The sequence below is a fragment of the Peromyscus leucopus genome, chromosome 23 (assembly GCF_004664715.2).
Source record: "Peromyscus leucopus breed LL Stock chromosome 23, UCI_PerLeu_2.1, whole genome shotgun sequence".
NCBI lineage: Eukaryota > Metazoa > Chordata > Mammalia > Rodentia > Cricetidae > Peromyscus > Peromyscus leucopus.
Genome location: NC_051082.1, coordinates 44,204,350 through 44,226,242, shown reverse-complemented (window position 1 = coordinate 44,226,242; position 21,893 = coordinate 44,204,350). Strand labels below are relative to the sequence as shown.

The following is a 21,893-nucleotide window of genomic DNA, read 5'->3' as shown; positions in this document are numbered from 1 at the left end:
TCATCTGAGGGGAAGAAAAAAAAAAAAAAAGATGGCCTCATGTGGCTCAAATTCAGACAACTTTGGCTTCAGGAGTGCTAGGGTTACAGATGTCCACCACAGCCAGCCAGTCCTTCTGAAGCACCATATTTCTGTACTACTTGTCTCAAATGTTTATACTTCTAATGTGAAGTTAATATGACGCTTTGTTCTGCTTCTGAATGCTGAGATTATAGATGAGAGCCACCATGCCCAGCTCTCTTGGGGTTTTGAGTTATAATCTCATCATACAGCCCAGGCTGGTCTTCACCTCTAGGCTCTTCTCTGCATCTCAAGTGCCAGGATCACAAGTGTGCCACCACACTCAAGCAGAGATGAGTATTTTGCAAGGACTCAACGCACACCCAGAGGGTCACTACATATCACTTTTCCACAGCCATCCACCTTTTTCTTTTAGATGTGTGTTGGTATTTTGCCATGGGTGTTGGGTCCCCTGGAACTGGAGTTACAGACAGTTGTGAGCTGCCATGTGGGTTCTGAGAATTGAACCCAGGTCCTCTGGAAGAGCAGTCAGGCCCTTAACTACTGAACCATCTCTGCAGCCTCCTAACATCCACCTTTATCATACAGGCCCTCTCACTGGCCTGGAGTTCACTAATTAGGCTAGACTGGATGGCTAACAAGCTTCACGGACTCTATCACCTCCCTAGTGCTGGGACTGTGAACAATGGCCGCCACGCTGGGCTGCTGTAAACAATGGCCACTACACTGGGCTGCTGTGTATGGGTTCTGGGACTCAAACTCAGGTCAGTCTTGCACAGAAAGCAGTTTCCTGTGTCCCTAGCCCTTTGTTTTGTTTCCTGGTACATTCTTGCTTTGTAATCCAAGTTGGCATAGAACTTAATTCATAGCCCAGGGTGTGTTTGAACTCATAAATCAGCACAGGCTAGCCCGGAACTCATGCCTCAGCCTCCTGAGTGGTGGGTGTGTACCACTATACTTGACCACGCTGCACTATTTCAGAACCTGTGAGAGAGGGGAGAGAAGAGGAAACAAGAGGGCAAAGAGGAGGAGGGAGGAAGAGGAGTTCAAATCCTTCTTTGTGTTGGCTTTCTTCAAGTGGATTCACGTCTTCATCAGCAACCTGTTCCACCCGGTGCTACAGATGCTTAAATGTTAGGAAGACAGTGATGTTAACAAAAATATGAGGAAACATGAGCGCACACACACAAAATAAAACATTTATTATGCTAAAGAGCAGATTTTATTATTTGCCCAAAACACTAAAATAGCCCATGGCATAGTAATTTAGCACACAGTATAAATGACAGTCAGGTTCCCCTCCCCCCAGGGCTGTTTTTAACTCTCTCTTGGGTAGGGAGCTTAAAAATGTCCACTCTTTAAATGACCTTTATTAAAGTTATCAACAAACCACAAAGGGAGAAATACTTTAGAAAAAAATCTTAATGTAAAAGAGATCACGAATCCTAGCATCTGGGAAAAGGGAAATACTTCATTTGCAATCTGTGTTCTGTCAGCAGAAGAGTCCCAAACTCTTCTGTGATTGAAGGTAATCCTAAGTTTAATATTGCAACTTCTCCAAAGTGCCGCCATTGACACCTGCACTTCAAGCGGAAGGAAAGGGGCAGCGAGAACAGACGTGTGACTGCAGGTCAGGGAGTCCACACAGTGCAGGAAGGGCAAGGCTCGGACCAGAGCAAGGCTTACAAGAAGTGGGAGCAGGCTTCGGATCTCCACTTCCATCAGATGGCCAGAGGTGAGCTGAGACAGGCGGCATCTGGGATGCTAGCCCTTTAGAATGGGTCTCCGCGAGAAAGAACTCTGCGCTAAATGGTTTTTGTCTGACCTATACTGGATAGATCAATCATCTCTTAGAAGGGTTTCCCAAGTTCTGAGTCTTTCCAAACGATTGAAAACATGCTCAAAAATGTCTCTCTGCATCAATCAGTGAGGTGTATCTGGTCACAGGAATCAGAGCAAGAACTGAATGGCTGCAGCATACACCAGAATTAATGCAAAAGAAACTGCAAGACGACCTTTAAAATTAATCTATTTTTATTGTTCTGCCTGTACCTTATCTATGGCATCAGACTTGCTAATCTGGAGGATTGCAGAGCCAGTGACCCTCACGACTATCTGCAGACCATCTGAAGTACTTTTTAAGCTTGAGAGAGTTTTCTCGTATTCTACTGTTTGCTCTGAAAACATAGGGTTTAAATGGTCGAGGGATACACATCTTGTCTCATCTTCTGGGAGAACTTCATAATGGGCAGAAGCATGTGGCAGCTGGCACAGCTCAGAATATGGGTAAGACAGTTCCGACCTGGTGCCCAGCCCCTCAGGAACGGCACTTAGAAGTTCACACTTCAAGAAACCCATTTCCCTCAGTTTTCGGATGACCTGGCCATCCTGACACCCAGGACTCTCCTTTGGGGTACTGTCCACAGCTGTCTGTGGCCCTGGGCCCTTTTCCTGGCCAGTTACTTCCTAGTGCATCTCCGATGCCACAGGATACCCCAGCCAGATGTTCTTCCAAAGCAGATGACAGAATCTTGCTTACGGAGGCTGCTGGAGCCAAATTTCTTCCCATTGATTCCTTCAGATACTGAAGCACTTTGTACCCACTGTGAAGTATGAGGTCAGCCTCAATCTGATCATGTTTCATTTCCAAGGATGCCACCACTGTGTCCTGTGACTTTCCATCAGTATCTGCTGCAGGCTGATCTGTCCAGGAAGGCACATCTGCTGGCTGGGGCTCCCCTTCTGGCTTCTCTTCTCAAGGCCACATGATAGTTTGTCCAAGTCACCTCCTTGTGACCTCTTTACATTTGCCAAGCAAGTACCCGGGGTCCCTCTTCCAGCCCTCATGCTTTGTGCCCTCTGATGCAGTGAGCCGGGGTGATGCCTATCAGTCAGGGGTGGCCTTCAGTGGATCTCAATATGAACCTAGAAAAGATAATCAATGAAAATTCTGTGACAGAGAGTTATTAAAACATTTAAGCACACAAAATATCACCAAACACTAGTTCCTTGAGGAATGAGGCCACAGAGCTGAACAGGAGTCAGAGAGTGAGAGGCACTGGCCACTGTCACAGGCCAGCCTGAGCTTTGCAGTGAATTCCAGACTAGCGTATGCTTACAGCATAGATATGGAGACAGGAAGATCACAAGTTCAAGGCCATCCTTGGCTACAGAGTGAGTCTGAAGTCAGCCTGGGCTATATGAGAGCTTGACTCAAACAGATAAATACGCAAATAAAGTATACATAAAGGCAAATAATCAGTCTCCATGGTCCCAGGTCTTATAAGCCCCAGCCCCCATGTTAAGTCTACAAAAGAATCAATACTGTTAAACTATGGCAAACAAACCTGCCCACCAAAACTCTGAGTGAGAGAGGAGTTTATTTCCAAGTTCAAGGGAAAAATAAAATGCAGTTCTGGGAGCCAGTTCCTCAACATCCACTCCTTTCACCCTGCTGAAGGTGCTAAGGGCTCAAAAGGCAACAGAAGGGTAGGAGCAAAGGCTCCCAGGCATGACCAAGATCCTCAGGGCAATCAGAAGGCATCTTCCACACAAACCCTCCCCCTGTATGAGGCAGCCAACCTGCTAAATGACAATAGGCCTGACCCAGTTAGGCAGCTGCTACCCTGCTGGATGCCTGTCTCCTCACCTTCCCTAACCCAGGCTATTAATGGCCTCGGGCACCTGACCGTCCAGACTACCACTGCTCTGTAACCTAAAAATATCCTGGCCCCAATACTTTCCAAAGCAAGCTAGCAAGGCCAGTCCTAAGGGGGACAGGAAGGAATCACAGTGAGTAGGGCAATGGGCTTGAATGGCAGGATCCTGTGGGCTGAGGGCTCGAACACACACTCTAAGACGACCAAGCCCAAAGCTGTGGAGTGCTGTGAAGTGGATCCTGGTACCGATAGGCCCTGAATGGGGGATCAGGCTGGAGGTCACAAATTTCTACACACTACCAAGGATGAGGAAAGGCGCTCACACCACCCTTCTGAATGAAGCTGACTCATGACCACTGGGAGGACACATCATTGAATTTCTTCTATTGACCTGGCAAGCATCTCTGCATCACGCCTGATCTCACAAAGCCAGCTGTGCCCTAAGGTCACACCTTGTCTCCGGTCACACATCTGCTCAAAAGTACATTCAATAAGGAGAAGCTACACCCAGCTCTGAGGAGCTGGGTGACTTGGTATCCTCAGGAAAGGTAACAATTTCTCAGGCGGTGCTGTAGGCTGAGCTGGGAAAGCACTGAGCATTCTATTCAGGCAGCATCCCACAGTGACAGTGACGGCAGCTTTTCTGTCAGTATTGGCAAGTGTCTCAGGGAATGAATGAAGGGGCTGCTGGAGGGTTGGTAAAGCAAAGGGCAGAAAAGGGACCTCAACAGACAAGTGCATCTCATGGGGGCAGCAGATATCAAAGCCCAGACTGGGGCTGCTGAGCAGTGAATAGTGAACAGTCAGTCTACCCAAGGCAAGCAGCTAACTTTGGAAGTCTCCCCTTTACCTGGGATTCAGCTCCTAGGATTTCTTTGCTACAGATTCAATCAGCTGCTCCCCAAGCCCTTCCCCGAGTCAGGTGCTGTTGTAGGTCCTAATGCCAGGACAGCAGAACAAGAAGACAAAACAGATCCAGGTTTCCTTTCTAGTGAATCATTAACCCACATGCATAAACCTCACTGTAATACTGCTCAAAGGTCAATCTATAGCCACGCCTCATAACGTGTACCAGGACAAACTGTTTAAGTGAGGGACTGGAGAGGGCCCGGTGGTTAAGAATGCTTGCTGCTCTTCCAGAGAACCTGAGTTCAATTCCCAGCACTCAAAAAAGGCAACTCACAACTGCCTAAGGATCCAATCCTCTTCTGGCCTCCATGGGCACACATCCCACACATAAAAATTTCAAATTAAAATGCAGTTCCAGTTCCATATCCAAATGTGGGGCACTTTTATCCCCAGCTCTAGGGAGGTGGAGACAGGCAGATCCCTGAGTCTTGCTGGCCAGCTAGCCTAGCCAACTGGCAAGTTGCAGTCCAGTGAGAAAGTCAAGATGGAAGCACCTAAGGAATGACACGGGAGGTTGTCCTCGTCTCCACATACATGTGCACTATCCCCCACCCCGAAAGTTAAGATGAGCCCAATGTGGTGGTGCATGGCTGTACTCTCAGTACTCAAGGAGAGCGCAGAGAGAGGAGGATCATGAGTTCAAGGTCATCCTCAGCTATTCAGTAAATCTGAGGCCAGCTTAGGGCTACATAAGAAGCCATCTTTAACTTTCCTCTCAAAATAAATAACAAGGGACAAGAGATATAAACCCACGTAGAGTGTTAACCCTGGCTTGCACAAAGCTCTTAGTTTGGGTTTTTTGTTTTGTTTTGTTTTTGAGACCAGAATCTCACTATGTAGCCCTGGCTAGTCTAGAGTTCACTATGTAGATAGACCAGGCTACCCTTAAATTCAATTAAATCTGTCTGCCTCTGCTTCCCAAGTGCTGGTGTGAACCAAACTACCTGGCTAAGCCCTTGCTTTGATCTCAACAACAACACACACAGTTAAAATGAGCCAAGTGTGGTGGTACATGACTAGAATCCCAGTATGGAGGAGGCCAAGAAAAGGAGGCTTTCCAGTCTGAGGCCAGCCAGCATGGACTCCATGGCAAGAAATCTATCTCAAAAACATAAGGACTTTCTAATAACAGCAAACATCAAACATGAAAAGAGATTGTTGAACTTGGACTCCACAAAAATAAACTGTAGGGATCTGGATAGAGGATTCACTAGTTAAGAGCACTTGCTGCTCTTGCGGAAGACTGGTGTTTGAACCCAGGACCCACACGGCTGCTTACAACCACCTGTAACTCCAGTTCCAGGGAATCTGACGCCCTCCTCTGGCCTCCGAAGGCACCAGGCATGCAAACAGGGCACAGATATATATGCAGACACTTACACATACCCATAAAATAGAAATAAATAAACCTTTAAAAACAATTTTCAGACTCAGCATGGTGGTACCTACCTTGAATCCCAGCACTTGGGAGGATGAGGCAGGAAGAATTCTAGTTCAAGGCCAGCCCTGTCGCAAACCTCCCTTTCTCAAAAGTAAACAAAAGTAAGCACGATCAAAACACAACATAAGCAAAGACAAAGCAGAATACACTCAAAAACTGTTTAACATTTTTTTAAAAACTCCGAGTAACAGCCAGGTATGGGTGGCTTGTGCCTCAGACATTTGAAGCAAGCAGACCAATCGTTTTTAGTTCAAGTCCTGTGTAGAATACATGGGTACGTTCCAGGACAGCCTGCAGTATAGTCAGAGCAGGGGTGGGGGATGAGGGATGGGAAGACCCTGTCTCAATAAAAAAAAAAAAAAAAAAAAAAAAAAAAGAGTAGGACTGGGGAGATGGCTCAGTGAGTAACATCACTTCCTGTGCTAGCATGAGAATCTGAGTTAAAATCTCCCACACTTAACAAACAAACAAACAAACACACACTCCAAAGAGGTGGGTGTGACCACATGAGCATCTGTAACCCCTGCGGTTGCCCCAGCTGGCCTAGCTGAAACATCAAGCTTCCAGTTCAATGAGATGCTGTTTCAATGCGCACTTGGGCACATGCATCCACACTCATGGGCATGCACCAAACAACCACACACACACACACACACACACACACACACACACACACACACACACACACACACGCGCCCATAGCAACATTATTCATAGAGATAGTGACAACAACCCAACAACCCAAAGGTCCAGCAGCCAACTGAAAGGTATCTGGAGAAATGGCAACTATTAATAGATTCAAAGTGGGATCCAGCAGTGGGAAAGCTCATTGGTGGAAGAAACTGGAGCCATCTAAGTGGCATGCTCACACCAGAGCTGGGGAACTCTACAGGGGCTCTCAAGACTGTTTATCATTTTTTCCTTTTCTTATTTATTTAAGACAGAGTATTGAATAGCCAGGCTGACCTCAAACAGGCCATATAGTTGAAGATGACCCTGAACTCCTGATCTCTTGCATACTTGGACTACAGACCTAGGTCATCTTGCCTTAGTTGTATGCGGTGCTGGGGATGGAACCTAGGGCTCAGGGCATGCTAGATGAGGTCTCTTCCAGCCAGGCCACATCCCCAGTGCTTTATCCGCTCACCTGTCCACAGACTTGCTGCTACTGTCTTTGGGCTACTGTTTATCAGCACTGGAGTACCGGGCTTTGAATCCATTTTCTTTTTTTTTTTTTTTTTTTTTTTTTTTTTTTCGGCTTTTTGTTTTTGCTTTTAGTCATTGTAGCCAGGTGGCTCGACTCAGGATCCGCTGCTCTGCTCGGTGCTGGATAAAGGGTGCGCCCGGCTGAATCCATTTTCAAACCTCTCAGGTACACACCCAGAAGCAGACTTAGTTGACTGTGGGTTAAGTCCACATTCAATGGTGTGAAGAACCACAAGGCTTTCATGACAGCTGTGCATTGTACAATCCAACCAGCAGCACACAAGGACTGAGGACACGCACCTTTACCTGCATCTGCTTCTGCAACCTCTCCTCCCACCCTCCACCTTACAACAGCCATCCTAACAAGTGTGGAGTGGCCTCCCACTGCTCCGAGTGATCTGCTTTCTCCTGGAGTCCAGGATCTTCTCAAGGACACATCCACCATCTGTGTATCTGCTTAGATAAATCTCTATGCCAGCTCCTTCAATGACTGGATTGAGCTGCTTGGGTTTTTTTGTTTGTTTGTTTTTTCAATTGTAAGAGGTCTTTCTCTATTCAGGGTATTACTCCTTTACCAAATTTGCCAACAAATGCTTTTCTCCATTCTGTGGGTGATCTTTTTTACTTTCTTCCCCCGACGTTAAAGATGGACCCAGGGCCTCATCCACACTGAGCTACACACTCAGCTCCTCCAAATTCATTCTGTGGCTTGTAGAAGTAGTTCGTGTTTATTCAACTTTATTGCATCCTACAAAACTATCAAGGGGTGAAGAGACTGGCCCTTCCCTCTCCAGGTACAGACACGTGGGGGCTGGAGCTCAGAGCTCTATACACCACGTGCAGCCCCAGCAGTAAGCAGTTTTGGTGTTTGGTTTTTTGTTTGTTTGTTTGAGACAGGGTTTCTCTGTGTAACCTTGGCTATCTTGGAACTCGCTCTGTAGACCAGGCTGGCCTCAAACTCATAGAGATCTGCCTGCCTCTGCTTCCCAAGTGTTGAGATGTCATCTCATATGTGATGGGTCTCTTTTAACATTAGTAAAAATAGAATGAATTCACGTACTTTGAAACTGTCTTTATATGTGTGATGGATACAAGCGTGTGTGTGCACGTGCCAAGGTCGAAGGACAACCCTGCTGCTGGTTCTCGCCTTCTCGGCAGCCCAGAATTCTTACACTAACACCTGCCTGGAGCATACAGGATTATTTCCAACTCTTTCAGAAACAAGGAGGCTGCTGTGGTGACACAAGCTTGTAATCCTAGTGCTCAGGGAGACAAAGCAGGATCTAGAATTCCAGTAGCCTGAGTTACAAAGTGAGTTCTAGGTCAGCCTGGTGAGGCTGTCTCAAAACAATTAAGCAAAATGAAACAAGTCCAGAATACAGAATACAGGTAAGAGGCAGGGGAGACGACTCCAGGGTTAAGAGTGTTTGCTGCTCCTGGAAATGACCCCAAGTTCAGTTCCCAGCACCCACATTGGGTGGTCACAATCACCTGTAACTCCAGCTCAGGGAATCCGACACTCTCTTCTGGCCTCCAAATGCAGCTGCATAAACACATATATACACATTTTTAAAAAAAGGAATGTAGGTGTTGGGCCAAAAGTCACTTTCTACCAAGACTGATGACCCCCAATTGATGTCCAGGACCCACAGTATAGAAAGAGAACTGATTCAGACAAATTATCTTCTAGCCTACACACACACACACACACACACACACACACACACACACACACACACTTAAATACCAAGGAAAAGCAAGAAGGGGAGCTGCTCCAACGCACTTTGTACAAAACCACCACTTTCTTCCTGGCTCACTACCCAATCTCTCCAGCTTCCTGCTGCTGTTCCAGGACCACGTGTGGGTCCTGGTGACAGCTCTGCCCTCTGTCTACACTCCGCACTCCTCCGACACAAACATCAATGTGGCAACAGCCTTTACCTCGGCCAGGGTTTTGCCAAAGTGCTCAATGGGGTCCTCTCTGTTTTGCTCAGAATGCCAGCCAGCTCCCCTTCCCCTTAGAAGACAAGAAAGATTTCCATGTGCCGGAGAAGTTCTGAGAATGGGTGTGTGACAACTGCCCAATATGGCAAGGTATTAATGTCCCTGAATTATACACTTAACCAGCGTCATAATTTGTTCTTTTATTTATTGAGATGGGGTTTTGTGTGACCCAAACTGACCTCAAACTCACTCTGTAGCTGATACTGACTTTGAATTCCTGATGGTCCTGCCTCCGGCTCCTAAGTGCTAAGATCATAAGCTTGCACCACTACACCTAGTTTGCAGGATAAGCTTTGTCATAAACTTTTCCTCCTTTAGCGTCTCTATACGCTGAGATTCCAGACCTGTAGTACAATGTCTGGTAAAGCAAAAACTCATTAAATACAAGGGGGAAAAGATGTCTAAGTGGTGAGAGGGTACTGAAATCCATGAAGCTATGGACTTAGAAAGAAGTTCAGAGAGGAGGAAGAGTAGGCTGTGGCCTGTGAGATGGCTCTGTGGGGAAATGTGCTTGCTACCATGCCTGCTGACCTGAGCTCGAGACAAGGAACCCACACAGTAGGAGACAAGGGACTCCTGCAGGTTGTGTTCTGACCTCCATGCATACATTATGACATTCCATGTGCACAGGGATGCACACACACACACACACACTCATGCATATACACATAAAAGTAGTAAATAAGATGTAATAGAAAGAGGAGATCGGAGCTAGGAGCCGGGGATGTAGCTCAGTGGCCAAGAGTCTGAGAGTCCAATTCCCCAGTACTAATCAAGTAGGACAGAGCTGGGTGGTGGTGGTGGTGGTGGTGGTGGTGGTGGTGGTGGTGGTGCACACCTTTAATCCCAACACTAGGGAGGCAGAGAGAGGCGGATTTCTATAGGCCAGTCCCGTCTACAGAGCGAGTTTGAGGCCAGCCAGGGCTACACAGGGCAATCTTGTCTCAAAAAACTTAAGAGGAGGAGGAGGAAGAGAAGGAGGAGGAGGATGGTTAAGAGCATAGAAGGCAAATAAGGATTGGAAGGCTTGCTGAGCACAGGCAGCAGGGGAGAAGCTGAAGGTGAAATAAGGACATCTTGGTCGGCCTTTATAGCATCTTTTCTGTTTTTTTGAGGCCTTCTCTTTGGGTGACATGGGACTAAGACACTTGATCTATGTTTTTTTGTTTTTTTTAAGATTTATTTATTTATTATGTACACAGAAGAGGGTGCCATATCTCATTACAGATGGTTGTGAGCCACCATGTGGGTGCTGGGAATTGAACTCAGGACCTCTGGAAGAGCAGTCGGTGCTCTTAACCTCTGAGCCATCTCTGCAGCCCTGATCCATGTTTCTTATAGCCATACCAGTAAAAAGTTATAAGCATGGCTTGTTCCAGTGGGTATTCATGATACTGGTTATGTTTGTTGGTTTGGTTTTCAAGAGGAGATTTCTCTATGTATCCCTGGCTGTCCTGGAACTAGCTCTGTAGACCAAGCTGGCCTCCAAGTCAAAAATCCACCTGCCTTTGCCTCCTGCATGCTGGAATTAAAGATGTCTACCACCACCCAGCTTTTTATATAGTTATTTTTAATTTTTATTTTAGTTGGGAATGGGCAAGGTCTCATGTAGCCCAGGCTGGCTTTGAACTCCTGATCTTCCAGCCTTTACCTTCCAAGTGCTGGGATTACAAGTGTATGCTACCATGGACCATGCAGATTGTTTTTACTTATATGTAGTGATTGGTATAGATTCTCACTTTTTTTTTTTTTTTTTTTTTTTTTTTTTTTTTAGACAGGGTTTCTCTGTGTAGCCCTGGCTGTCCTAGAACTTGCTTTGTAGATCAGGCTGGTCTAGAACTCACAGAGATCCACCTGCTTCTGCCTCTCAAAGAGTCTCACTTTTTACCATCTGTCTTCCCATGCTGTATGAAACAGTAGAATGTTAATAACCTCAGAAGATTGAGGCTTGCTTAAAAACAGTACTTTCTTTCCTTTGCTTTTTTGTTTGTTTTGCTTTGTTTGAGACAGAGAAACAATGTAGCCATGGCTAGTCTAGAACTTACTATGTAGACCAGACTGGCCTTGAACTCACAGAGATCTATCTGCCTCTGCCACCAGAGTGTTGGGATTAAAAATATGCCTGGCCGGGCGGTGGTGGCACATGCCCTTAATCCCAGCACTCGGGAGGCAGAGTCAGGCGGATCTCTGAGTTCGAGGTCAGCCTGGTCTACAGAGTGAGATCCAGGACAGGCACCAAAGCTACACAGAGAAACCCTGTTTCAAAAAAACAACAGAGAGAGAGAGAGAGAGAGAGAGAGAGAGAGAGAGAGAGAGAGAGAGAGAGAGAGAGAGAGAGAGAGAATATGAATGTATTCTTTTAATTATGTGGCTGGGGGTATACTCACAATCATAAGTGGTTGCGAGCTACTAAGTGTCAGTGTCAGTGTCGGATACTAAACTCCAGTCCTGGCAACAGCCATCTCTCCAATCCTTTTTCTATTTTAGGATAGGGATTTTGTCACTATGTTGCTCACAATGACCACAAACTGGCTAATGAGGCAGCCCAATCGGCCAAGTACTTGCCATGCAAACATGAGAAGAACTCAAGTTCCATCCTCCAGAATACACACAGAAAAAAAGCTAGGTGTGGTGTCACAGCTTACAATCCCAGCCCTGGGGAGTTGGACACAGGAGAATTACTGGAGATGAGAAGATCCCTGGGGCTCCCTGGCCAGCCAGCCAGTCAAGTCAAATTAGTGAGCCTAAAGCCAATGAGAGACCTTGTCTCAAAAAAATCAAGAGGCTTGCACCTGTGGACAGACACACAAGGTTGACCTCTGACCTATACATACATACACAGATATATGCATTTGCATGCTTGAGCATACACAACACACTCACATGTCCCGAATCCCTGGACTCAAGCCTCACAAGCAGCTGGGATTATAGGTGTACACTTGTTTACAAACAGCACTTTTAAAAAAAACTTTTTTTTGCGGGGGTTACATTTGTTTGTGTGTGGAGTGTATGTAGGGGTTACATTTGTTTGTGTGTGGAGTACATGTATGTGGTCCCTCCTGTGGTCAAAGAGCAGAACACAGGAGTCATTCTTTCCTTTGCCCAAACATTCATAATTCAAAAATTTAAAGTAAATAAAAAATATTTTTTAAAGATTTGTTTTATAACTAACCAACTTCATCGACTAGTTACGTGAGATGCTGAAAGTTACAACATTGCAGTTACTGATACAAATGGTGTTAACTGGAGACATTAAAGCATTCTAAATGTTTTGCTTATTCCTAGAATATTCTTCAGGAAGTTAAGACATGCTTTATGTCTAAGTGCTAAGTCTTAGTATAGTGGTTATGATCCTATAAAACAAACAGGATATGATGTAGGTTTGGTTAATTATTGGGTTTAATTTCTGCTTGATCCTCTAAAAGAATAGTGTGTTGGTATAATGTAATAACATGATTTTCATGAAAACAGTTGAGACTGAAGCCTTTCAAAGTTATTTGATTTTTTAGATCATCAGTCTTGTAATGGAAATGGTTCCGTTTGCAATGTGAGCCCTGTGCTTGGTGGAATGACAAATGTTTGCTTTTATAATACACAGATTTTCCTTGGAAATAAAAGATGAAACACGCTTCCCCCTAAGTTTTCTAAGAAATAAAAGAAATTAAAAAAAAAGATTTGTTTTATGTTGTGCAAGCTTGTGTACCACAAGCACTCATGGTGCTCACAGAGCTGGAACTGAAGTTGCATGTGGTTGTGAGCCATCAAGTGGGTGTTGGGAACGGAACCCGGGCCCTCTGCAAAAGCAGCAAAATGCTCCTGACTGCTAAGCCAACTCTCTAGTCCTAGTACTTTAAAATGATAACCCTGGGTTTTCTGCGTCTACAAACCCTTTGCATCTAACTAAAGAGCTGTTCGTACTGTTAAAACGCCTCACTGCTGAGTTCGGGACGCAGCTCTGGGGTGACGTAAGGGGCCTTGGGTTCCATACCCAGCACTGCCACAAGGGTAAGAGAAACCCCAATGCCCGATGAACAAGACGTTAAGTGTAGGGTTAACACAACCTTAGGGTCCGATATTTTAAACACACTCCTGTCCCCTAGAACAGGAAGAAACAGTATACTGGAGGGAAAAGGCTATGAGCTGCCGGGGTCCCTTCAGCCAGGCTCGATTTCTCATTGCACCTTCCTACACCCAAAGGTCAGAACATTGAAACCCTCAAACTAGGTTCAGTTAGTGATTTTTCACAAATAAACAAAAGTCCTAAAGCCTTCAGGGGAGTTTAAAGATTAGATATAAAGACTTCAAGTATGGCATTGTACCCCAGAACCTCTCTCTTCCTCCCCCAATACGAAAAGGCTGCATTTGGCCAGGTCCAAGATCAAATCTAAAACCCTTACATGTGTCCTAGGAAATCCTTCTCTGGCTGGGCAGTGGTACACACCTTTAATTCCAGCACCTGAGGAAGAGGCAAGCGGGTCTCTTTGAGTTTAAGGCTAGCTTGGTCTACACAAGGAATTCTAAAGAGAGCCAAACTGACCAGGGTTGTATGATCAGAGCCTGTCTCAAAAGGTGTTGGGGGGAGGGGAAGATACACCTTTCCCAAAGTGCTTGGTGAGACTGCCTTACCCTCCACCTGGGCGCACCTGACCCTGAATTAAGACAGCCAGATTCTCTATAGCTGGCTACACCTAACTCACGACTCCTCTGGAGTCCACCGGGCTGCCCTCAGTACCGATGGGCCTGCACTCACTCACTGCTCACACCACTCTGATTGAAGGCAAGTGCCCTCCTCCCAAAGGCGCTTGCCTTCAATCAGTACAGTGCACACTCCCTGTTATGAAATATGGCTTTGAATCACCTTTCCAGCGATGATCTCACTGTCCTACAAACAGATGCGCAATTAGAAGACACCGGGAATGGAATTTGCCGCTGTTTATTGCTTATAAAACAAACGAGCCTTCAGCAATCCTGTGGTGAAGAAAGCCGGTACAAGATCACAAAAGTTCCCTCTGAAAGAACTACACTGTGAGAGTGTCCCTGTCAAGGAAGACATTCATCGTACCCCAGGGGCAGGAAGGGAACGGTTACAACTAGGTAAAGAGGAGACCCTAACAAAGTCTAGTCTGTCATCAAGGGGTAAGCGAGGTGAGAGGCCAGTCATATCCACATGTGATAAGCATGTACATGTGCTGATGTTTGAGGATGACAGAACATGCCTTATAATGTTTAGAAGACTTCTCTAGGGAGCCAGAGAAATAGCTCAGCTGTTAGGGAGTACCTGCTGCTCTTGCAGAGAACTAGAGTCAGGCAGTTCATAACTGCCCATAACTACATCTCCAGGGGATCCAGCAACCTCTTTTGGCCTCCTCCTGCTCCACATACACATACACATAATATGTACAAATATGACACCTCTAACTGACCGGTGGAAAACAGATGGAGAATACACAAAAATCCAGGCTAGCAACTGGAGTAGCTTGGACTAGAGAAGGGTACAAAGAGAAATCAATACAAGAGGAATTGTTTCGGGTTTTGTTATTGAGATAGGGTCTTGCTATGTAGCCAAAGATGACCCAGAGCCTCTCTCATGCCTCCACCTCCCAGATGCTAGGATTACAGGCAAGGATCTTTATACCCAGTTTATGCAGTACTAGAGATTACACCCAGGGCACTGTGCAGAGTAGGCACACACACTCCCACCTGAGCTACATCCCTAGCCTGTTATTTTTTTAATGGTACAAAACACAGCAATTCCAGACATAATATTATGTAGTAGGTAATCTCTTGTAGTCTTTCACATAATTTTCTAAATGAGCACAAATCACATGTAACTCTAGACACCAGATCCCATGAGTCTACATGATGGCTCAAGCATAGACTACAGACACTTATATCCCCAAAGTTTCTTTTTGTAAACTCTGAGATAACTTGATGTCTAAGAATCAGGATGTCTGATTTCTCTCAGAGGAGGTTACTAGATCTGGCAGAAACACCAGGGCCATGTTTCTACAGGTTGGTAATTGGCAAGGACACAGGCGCTCTGGTTTATCTCAGTGCCCACACCCAGCACTCTTTTCTCATCTGGGGCACCTGCTGTAAAGGTTTGTTATTTCTGCCCCCACGGCCTGGTATCACATAAGATGCCAAAGCCCTTGTTAGTGTAAGATATCTTGATTTGGGAGCAGCGATATAGCTCATTTGTTAGAGTGCTTGCCTAGCATGCAGGAAGCCCCAGGTTGATCCCAGCAGTACCTCATAACCAGGTATGGTGGTTCACAGCTGACACCACTCCCCCCGCCAAAAAAAAAAAGGAAAGGTATCTTAATTTGGACCTTAAAATCAGTTTTTCTTAACTCATTTTACCGAATCTGGATCATACTTGGCTTCGGATTTCACATGGTCTGTAACCACCTGTGTCAGGGACCATTTATATACCAGGTCCGTTACACTCTAATATGACCCAACTACAGAAAAACTAGGTAAACTACTTAGAGCTGGCTCCTCTGCACACCAGGGAACCACATATGCACAGTAAGTCTAGGGCTGGGGCGATTTTCCTTGTCTACAGCAAATGCAAAGCGCCCGCCGGGTTCAGCTCCCAGAACCACAAGAAATAAACAATACTGTCAGGTTATATGCTTCCCAGGGGTGGAGCCGAGTCCTTCCACACAGCCTGTGCCACTCCAAGATGTGTAAACAGAATCCAAGGAGGCTCACTGTCCAGCCTCTCTCTCTTACTTTTTGGGACAGAACACTCAAATTGGCAAAACCTCTCTCTCCACTAGAGAAAAGCGTTTTGTAATTCAAGAGATAGGGAACTGTCAGTTGTTTCCAGCAAACGCGGCCTCCAGAATGCTGACACGGGCATGCTGTTATTCCAAACTGTCTCAGGCCTCCGAATTTGTTTTACCTCTTTCTCTCATCTTCATCCCTCCTGCCATTTCTAACCCCTGGCCAGAAGAAATCGGATACACTGGTCAAAACACCATTAACTTTCAACCTAATGGTACAAGGATAACATAATAAACCTTCACAAAGTTTGGGGAACCAGAATCCACGTAAGAACTCGCTGCCACCGGATCGCCAACAATTTGTCATTTTTAAGGACAAAGCGTCCTAAGGGACCTTCCTGTCATCGTTCCTCGGACCCCACCCCCAGATGTAGGATCTGTACTCTGAAGCATCGCCTATGCAGAGTGGGGTTACAGAGGGAAAATGCACGGTACTTGGTAGACAGACACTCAGCCTTGGACTGATGGCACCAGCCTCCCAGCACATGCATCCCTCCGAGCCAGGTGGGCAGGGCCGCGACCCAGGGATGCCGAGGGCGCGGCTCACCTACCTGCAGACGCACGTTGAGCATCATGGAAGCCACGATGTAGAGGTAGGGAAAGTTGATGCGCAGCCGCCAAGCCAAGTCAAAGAAGATGAGCAACGTGCGGGTCAACCCCTTGCAGAAGACCCCATAGGAGCGGGCGGCGGCCGAGCGCGACAGCCGGACAGCCAGACCCGACAGAGCCGTCGCCATATAGAGACCCGCGGCGCTCCCACTGCCCGCCCGCCCGCCCGCCCTCCCTCTCCGCGCCGCGTCGTCCAAGGCCTCCTCCCTGGGCCGCTGTTCCGAGCTCAGCGATCTCAGGGAGCTGGGGAGACCGCGGCGAGGCCGGCGGGAGGGCGGGCCGCGGGGGAGCTGAGTCTGCGCGTCACTGTCGGGAAAGCGCCTCCGCGAGCCACCACCTGGATCCCCGGCCGGGCCGCGCGGCCTGACGTCACAAAGCCGGCCCGCGCCTGCGCAGGCAGCAGACTCCGCCCCCTCCCGCCCCGCCTCGCAGACCGCTTCCCTAGCAAGTGAGGTGCGCGTGCGTGGGAGGAAGGAGTTGCTGCGTTGCGTCCTGGCGCCCTCTAATGGTGAGGCTAAAGGATAACACCAGAGGGAACGTCGGGCGTGGCGGCGATTGCCTTAATATTCCAGCTCTCAGGAGGCTGAGGCGGGACCTGGGCTACTTGACAAGGCCCGGTCTCGAGCAAGAAAGAGAGAAAAAAAGAAAAGAGGGGCTCGGAAGATGACTCAGCGGTCAAGAGCGCTTGCTGCTCCTCCAGAGGACCCTGAGTTCAGTTTCCAGCACCCGTCTTAGGTGGCTCACGGTCACATACAACTCTAGCTTCAAGGGATCCGATGCCTTCTGGCCTTCGTGAGCATCTGCACTCACCTGCGCGTGCATATGCTGAGATGCACATTCACATAAAAATAAATAAGTCTTTAGAGAAAGAACAGGGAAGAGATGGACCATGGCCATGGTCACAGGTACTTTATACCACGTTCTTTAAAATGGGTACAGTGGCCAGCGAAATGGTAAAGAAGGTAAAGGCACTTTCTGCTACTCCCGAGAACATGAGTTCAATCCTTGGGACCCGCACGGTGGGAGGACACAACTGACTCCAGCGAGTTGCTCTCTATGCTGGTTTTTTTGTTTGGTTGGTTTTTTTGTTTGTTTTTGTTTTTGTTTTTCTCTGTTAACTTGACACAAGTTAGAGTTACCCTGGAAGAGGAAACTTCAACAGAGAAAATGGGAAGCCTGAGCAGGTGGGTTGTAAGAAAGCAAGGTAAGGAAGCCAGGGAGAGCAAGCCAGTAAGTGATGTCCATCTGTAATTTCTAATTCAGTTTCTGCCTCCAGTTCCTGTCCTGCCCGAGTGCCTGCCTGCCTTGGCTTCCCTCAATGACAGACAGTTCTTTTTGCTGTGTAAGCCAAATAAGTCCTTTCCTCTCCACGTTGCTTTTGATAATGGTGTTTATCACAGTAATGGAAAGCATACTAATATATCCTCCTGCCTCCTCCCGCCTCCTGTGTTTTATGCATGTGCACACCATGTGCGCGTGAGCTCGCGAGTGCGCGCACACACACATCCACACTCGCACAATACACTAAATAAAATGTGACTTTACATTTTTCTAATGGTTGCAGTGGGGGCTAGAGAGAAGTTAGTGCTTCCTCCTCTATCAGAGGACCAGAGCCCAGATTGCAGCAGTCACATCAGGCAAGCTCCTAAACATTTAAAACTCCAGCTCCATGGAATCTGATACCCACTTCTGGCCTCCACGAGCACCCAAACGCACACTTATATTCATACACACACACATACAGTATTTAAAAAAAATGGTTACAATGGGAAATTTCCTATCATTGTATATTTACCATATTTCCAAAAGAAAGAAAAAAGGCATTTGTGGGTGAATGAACAGCCCGGTGTTCTTGTGTGAACGGCCTGCCATCCCAGCCATTCTTGTTCAATGTTCAATTATATACACTTTAAATCTTTATTAATTTGTTTTTTTTTTAAAAGGTTTATTTATGATGTACACAATGTACTGCATGCAGTTACACCTGCATGCCAGAAGAGGGCACCAGACCTCATTACAGATGGTTGTGAGCCACCATGTGGGTACTGGGAATTGAACTCAGGGCCTCTGGAAGAACAGCCAGTGCTCTTAACCTCTCAGCCATCTCTCCAGCCCCTGTTTATTATTTTATGGGTGGAAATGTTTTGCCTGCATGTACCACTTTGCTTGCATGTGTGTCTGTGCACCACGTGTGTGCCCAGTGCCTGCAAAGGCCAGAAGAGAGCATCAGATCCCCTGGAACTGGAGTGACAGACGGTGAGCTTCCAAGTGGGTGCTAGGAATCCAACCTGGGTTCTCTGGAAGGGGCAACCAGTACTTTTAGCACTGAGTCATCTCTCCAGCCCACAATCATATATGCTTTAATAATTGTAGTACTGCCAGGTAGGGTAGGACATACCCTCAGTCCCAGCACTCAGAAGGCAGAGGCAGGCAGATCTCTGTAAGCTCAAGGCCAGCCTGGCCTACAGAGCAGGTTCTGGAACCCAGAGCTACACAGTGAGACCCTGCCTCAAAAAACAAATCAAAATAATTATAGTACTAACTAAAGCCTCTGAGGTAAAACATACATCGATTTTGAAGAATTCTAGTATTCTGGAATGTAAGGAGTTTGATAGAAATCTTTTTTCTGGATTTGTTTGAGACAGGATTTTTTTTTTTTTTTTTTGAGACAGGACCCTAGGGGTCCTGAACTAGTTCTGTAGACCAGGCTGGCCTCGAATTCATAGAGATCACCTGCCTCTGCCTCTGCTGGGATTAAAAGCATGGGGCACCACTGCCCGGCTAGGATTTTTTTTTTTTAACGATGTTATATTCTTTTTGTGTGTATGTGTGAGGGAGTTGGTAGGCAGTCTCATGGGTTTGGGCCCAGGTAGCAACCCAAAGCTGATCTCAGGAATCTTCCTCAATGACTCTTCCAGTTTATTCTTTGAAGCAGAATCTTCAGTGACACCAGGACTCACTGGTACTGCTAGTCCAGCTAGCCAGCTTGCTCTGAGGAACCCCTTGTCTCTGCCTTCTGAGGCTGAAATTAATTCTGCTGCCCAGCTTTTATTCAGCTTCAGGGTCTCCTGATTCCAGTCCTCACACTTGGCCAGCAAACACTTTATCCCCTGAGCTCTCTCTCCACCCCCCCAAAAAGCTTATCGTTTGAGAGATAAGACTGGGGTGTGGTTCAGTTGAGATAGCGCTTGCCTAGCACACATGAAGCCCAGGATTCCGCAGCACCTCATTAACTGGGCATGGTGGCTCACTCCTGTAACCTCAACAGGTGGAGGCAGGAAGATCAGAAGTTCAAGGTCATCCTTAGCTACACAGTAAATTTAAAGATAGCCTGGGTTAGCCGGGGGACGGGGGGAGTGAGGTGGGTGGCGCACACCTTTAATCCCAGCACTCAGGAGGCAGAGACAGGTGAATCTCCGTAAGTTCGAGGCCAGCCTGGTCTACACAGTGAGTTCCAGGACAGGCTCCAAAGCTACAGAGAAACCCTGTCTCAAAAAAAAAAAAAAAAAAAAAAAAAAAAAAAAAAAAAAAAAAAAAAAAAAAAGATAGCCTAGGTTATGTGAGACCTTATGGAAGAAGGGAGAGAGACAAAGACAGAGAGAGAGAATTTTGTCAGTGTGAAAAGTACTTTTGTACAGGCACAAAGTGTGACAAGAAGGGGCTTGGAGGGAAGCTTATTAATAACTGATCAACAAGCCCGTCTGCTCTCCTTACACTTCCCCCTGCTGCTCTCGGAGCTGTGCCTCAGAAGACAGCCAGCCCAGAGAAACCAGGTTCCATTTCCAGCAACTTCTCCACGCTCCCCTGACCTGTTTCCAGAAAAAGAGGATGTGGATGCTCATCCCCCCACTCCCCCTAACCCCCACCCCCGTCCTGCCTCTAGGTGTTTGTGAGAAATGAATGAGATCAGGGGGGCAGCACTGGGCACAGTTCCAAGCACACAGAAGGCACCCAGAAAACAGGAACTATTTTTATACCCAGAGCGCTTGAGTCCTGAGAGTGTAAGTTCAGTGGATTTATGAACGCAGTGTGCTGTTAATAACGGTTAATGATCAGCTGTTTACAAAATGGCGTTCCTTGAACAGTAAAATGGCTCAGCAGGTAAAGACACTTGCGGCCAAGCCCAGTGAGCTCAATGCCCAGGCCCCACATGGTAGAAGAAGACAACATACAGGTTGTCCTCTGACCTCCACAGGCTCACCACACACACACACACACACACACACACACACACACACACACACACACTAATGAATAAATAAAATAACTTTCCTTGACAGCCCAGCTTTAGTGAGGCAGTGGATTCAGTCCCAAATACTGCAGAAAACAAAACAACAACAAAATCCTGTTTGTTTATTCTCATACATATACCTCTATGAAGCTGTTTTTAGTCTTTTTTTGGTGTAAGTGTGTGTTGTATGTGTTGTATTGGGGGAGGGAACATGTGTGCCTGTGCACAGAGACCAGTTTGCTGTCTGGTGTCTTCCTCAGTCACTTTCTAGTTTTTGAGACAGAGTCTCTGGATGAACCTGGAACTCACCGATTGGCTGGGCCATCTGGCCAATGGGCTCCAGGAATCCTTTTTCTCGCTCACCAGTGCTGGAATGACAAGAGTCTATGACCATGCCTAGCTTGGTTTTTGTTGCTTTTTGTTGTTGTTGGTTTTTGTTTTGTTTTGATTTTTTTAGGCAGAATCTCACTCTGTAGTCCTGGCTGGCCTAGAACTCACTACGCAGACCAGGCTGGCCTCAAATCCTGCGCGCCTTCGTCTCTATCCCTAATGCTGGGATTTAAGGCATGTGTTAGCACACCCTGCCCATGCCCAGATTTTACCTGGGTGCTGGGGATCCAACCTCAGGTCCTGATACTAGCATGACAAACACTTTACCCACTGAGCCAGATCCTCAGCCCCATGCATGGAAATATTTTACACTAAAAAAATGTTTTATGTATGTGAGTGGTTTGCCTATGTGTGTATATATACACCATGCTCATGCCTGGTACTTGTAGAGGCTAGGAAGGGGCATCAGATGTTATGAGGAAAGACCATAGCCTCAGTCTAATTATAATTAAAGATTTATTGCTTAGTTGCTAGCAGGATGAATAATCTCTGAGGCAGATTTGAGATTGCCATGAGAAGGGTGGGGTGACTTTTGATACCTACTCAAGCAAGCAAAAACTGGTCTGTTCTGTCAAGTTAAGTGCCCCAGAACAGTCTTGGGGCATCTGCATACACAAGTTATAGAAAGCCAA

General features: G+C 46.7%; 2 protein-coding genes across 2 annotated transcripts; both read right to left on the bottom strand.

Annotated features, from left to right (window-relative positions):
- Positions 1-1,204: 1,204 nt before the first annotated feature.
- Fam220a (family with sequence similarity 220 member A) lies at positions 1,205-2,880 on the bottom strand. Its single transcript, XM_028890293.2, is given in 3 exon segments — positions 1,205-2,391; positions 2,393-2,760; positions 2,763-2,880. Coding segments are annotated over 3 exon segments (810 nt in total). The 5' UTR covers positions 2,869-2,880; the 3' UTR covers positions 1,205-2,055.
- On the bottom strand, positions 2,789-21,265 carry LOC114707580. The gene is made up of 3 exons (XM_028890354.2): positions 21,181-21,265; positions 16,583-17,154; positions 2,789-2,946 (listed from the first exon to the last, which is right to left on the bottom strand). The coding sequence occupies exons 1-3, from the start codon at positions 21,263-21,265 to the stop codon at positions 2,926-2,928; spliced, it is 678 nt and encodes a 225-aa protein (XP_028746187.1). The 3' UTR covers positions 2,789-2,925.
- Positions 21,266-21,893: the final 628 nt, after the last annotated feature.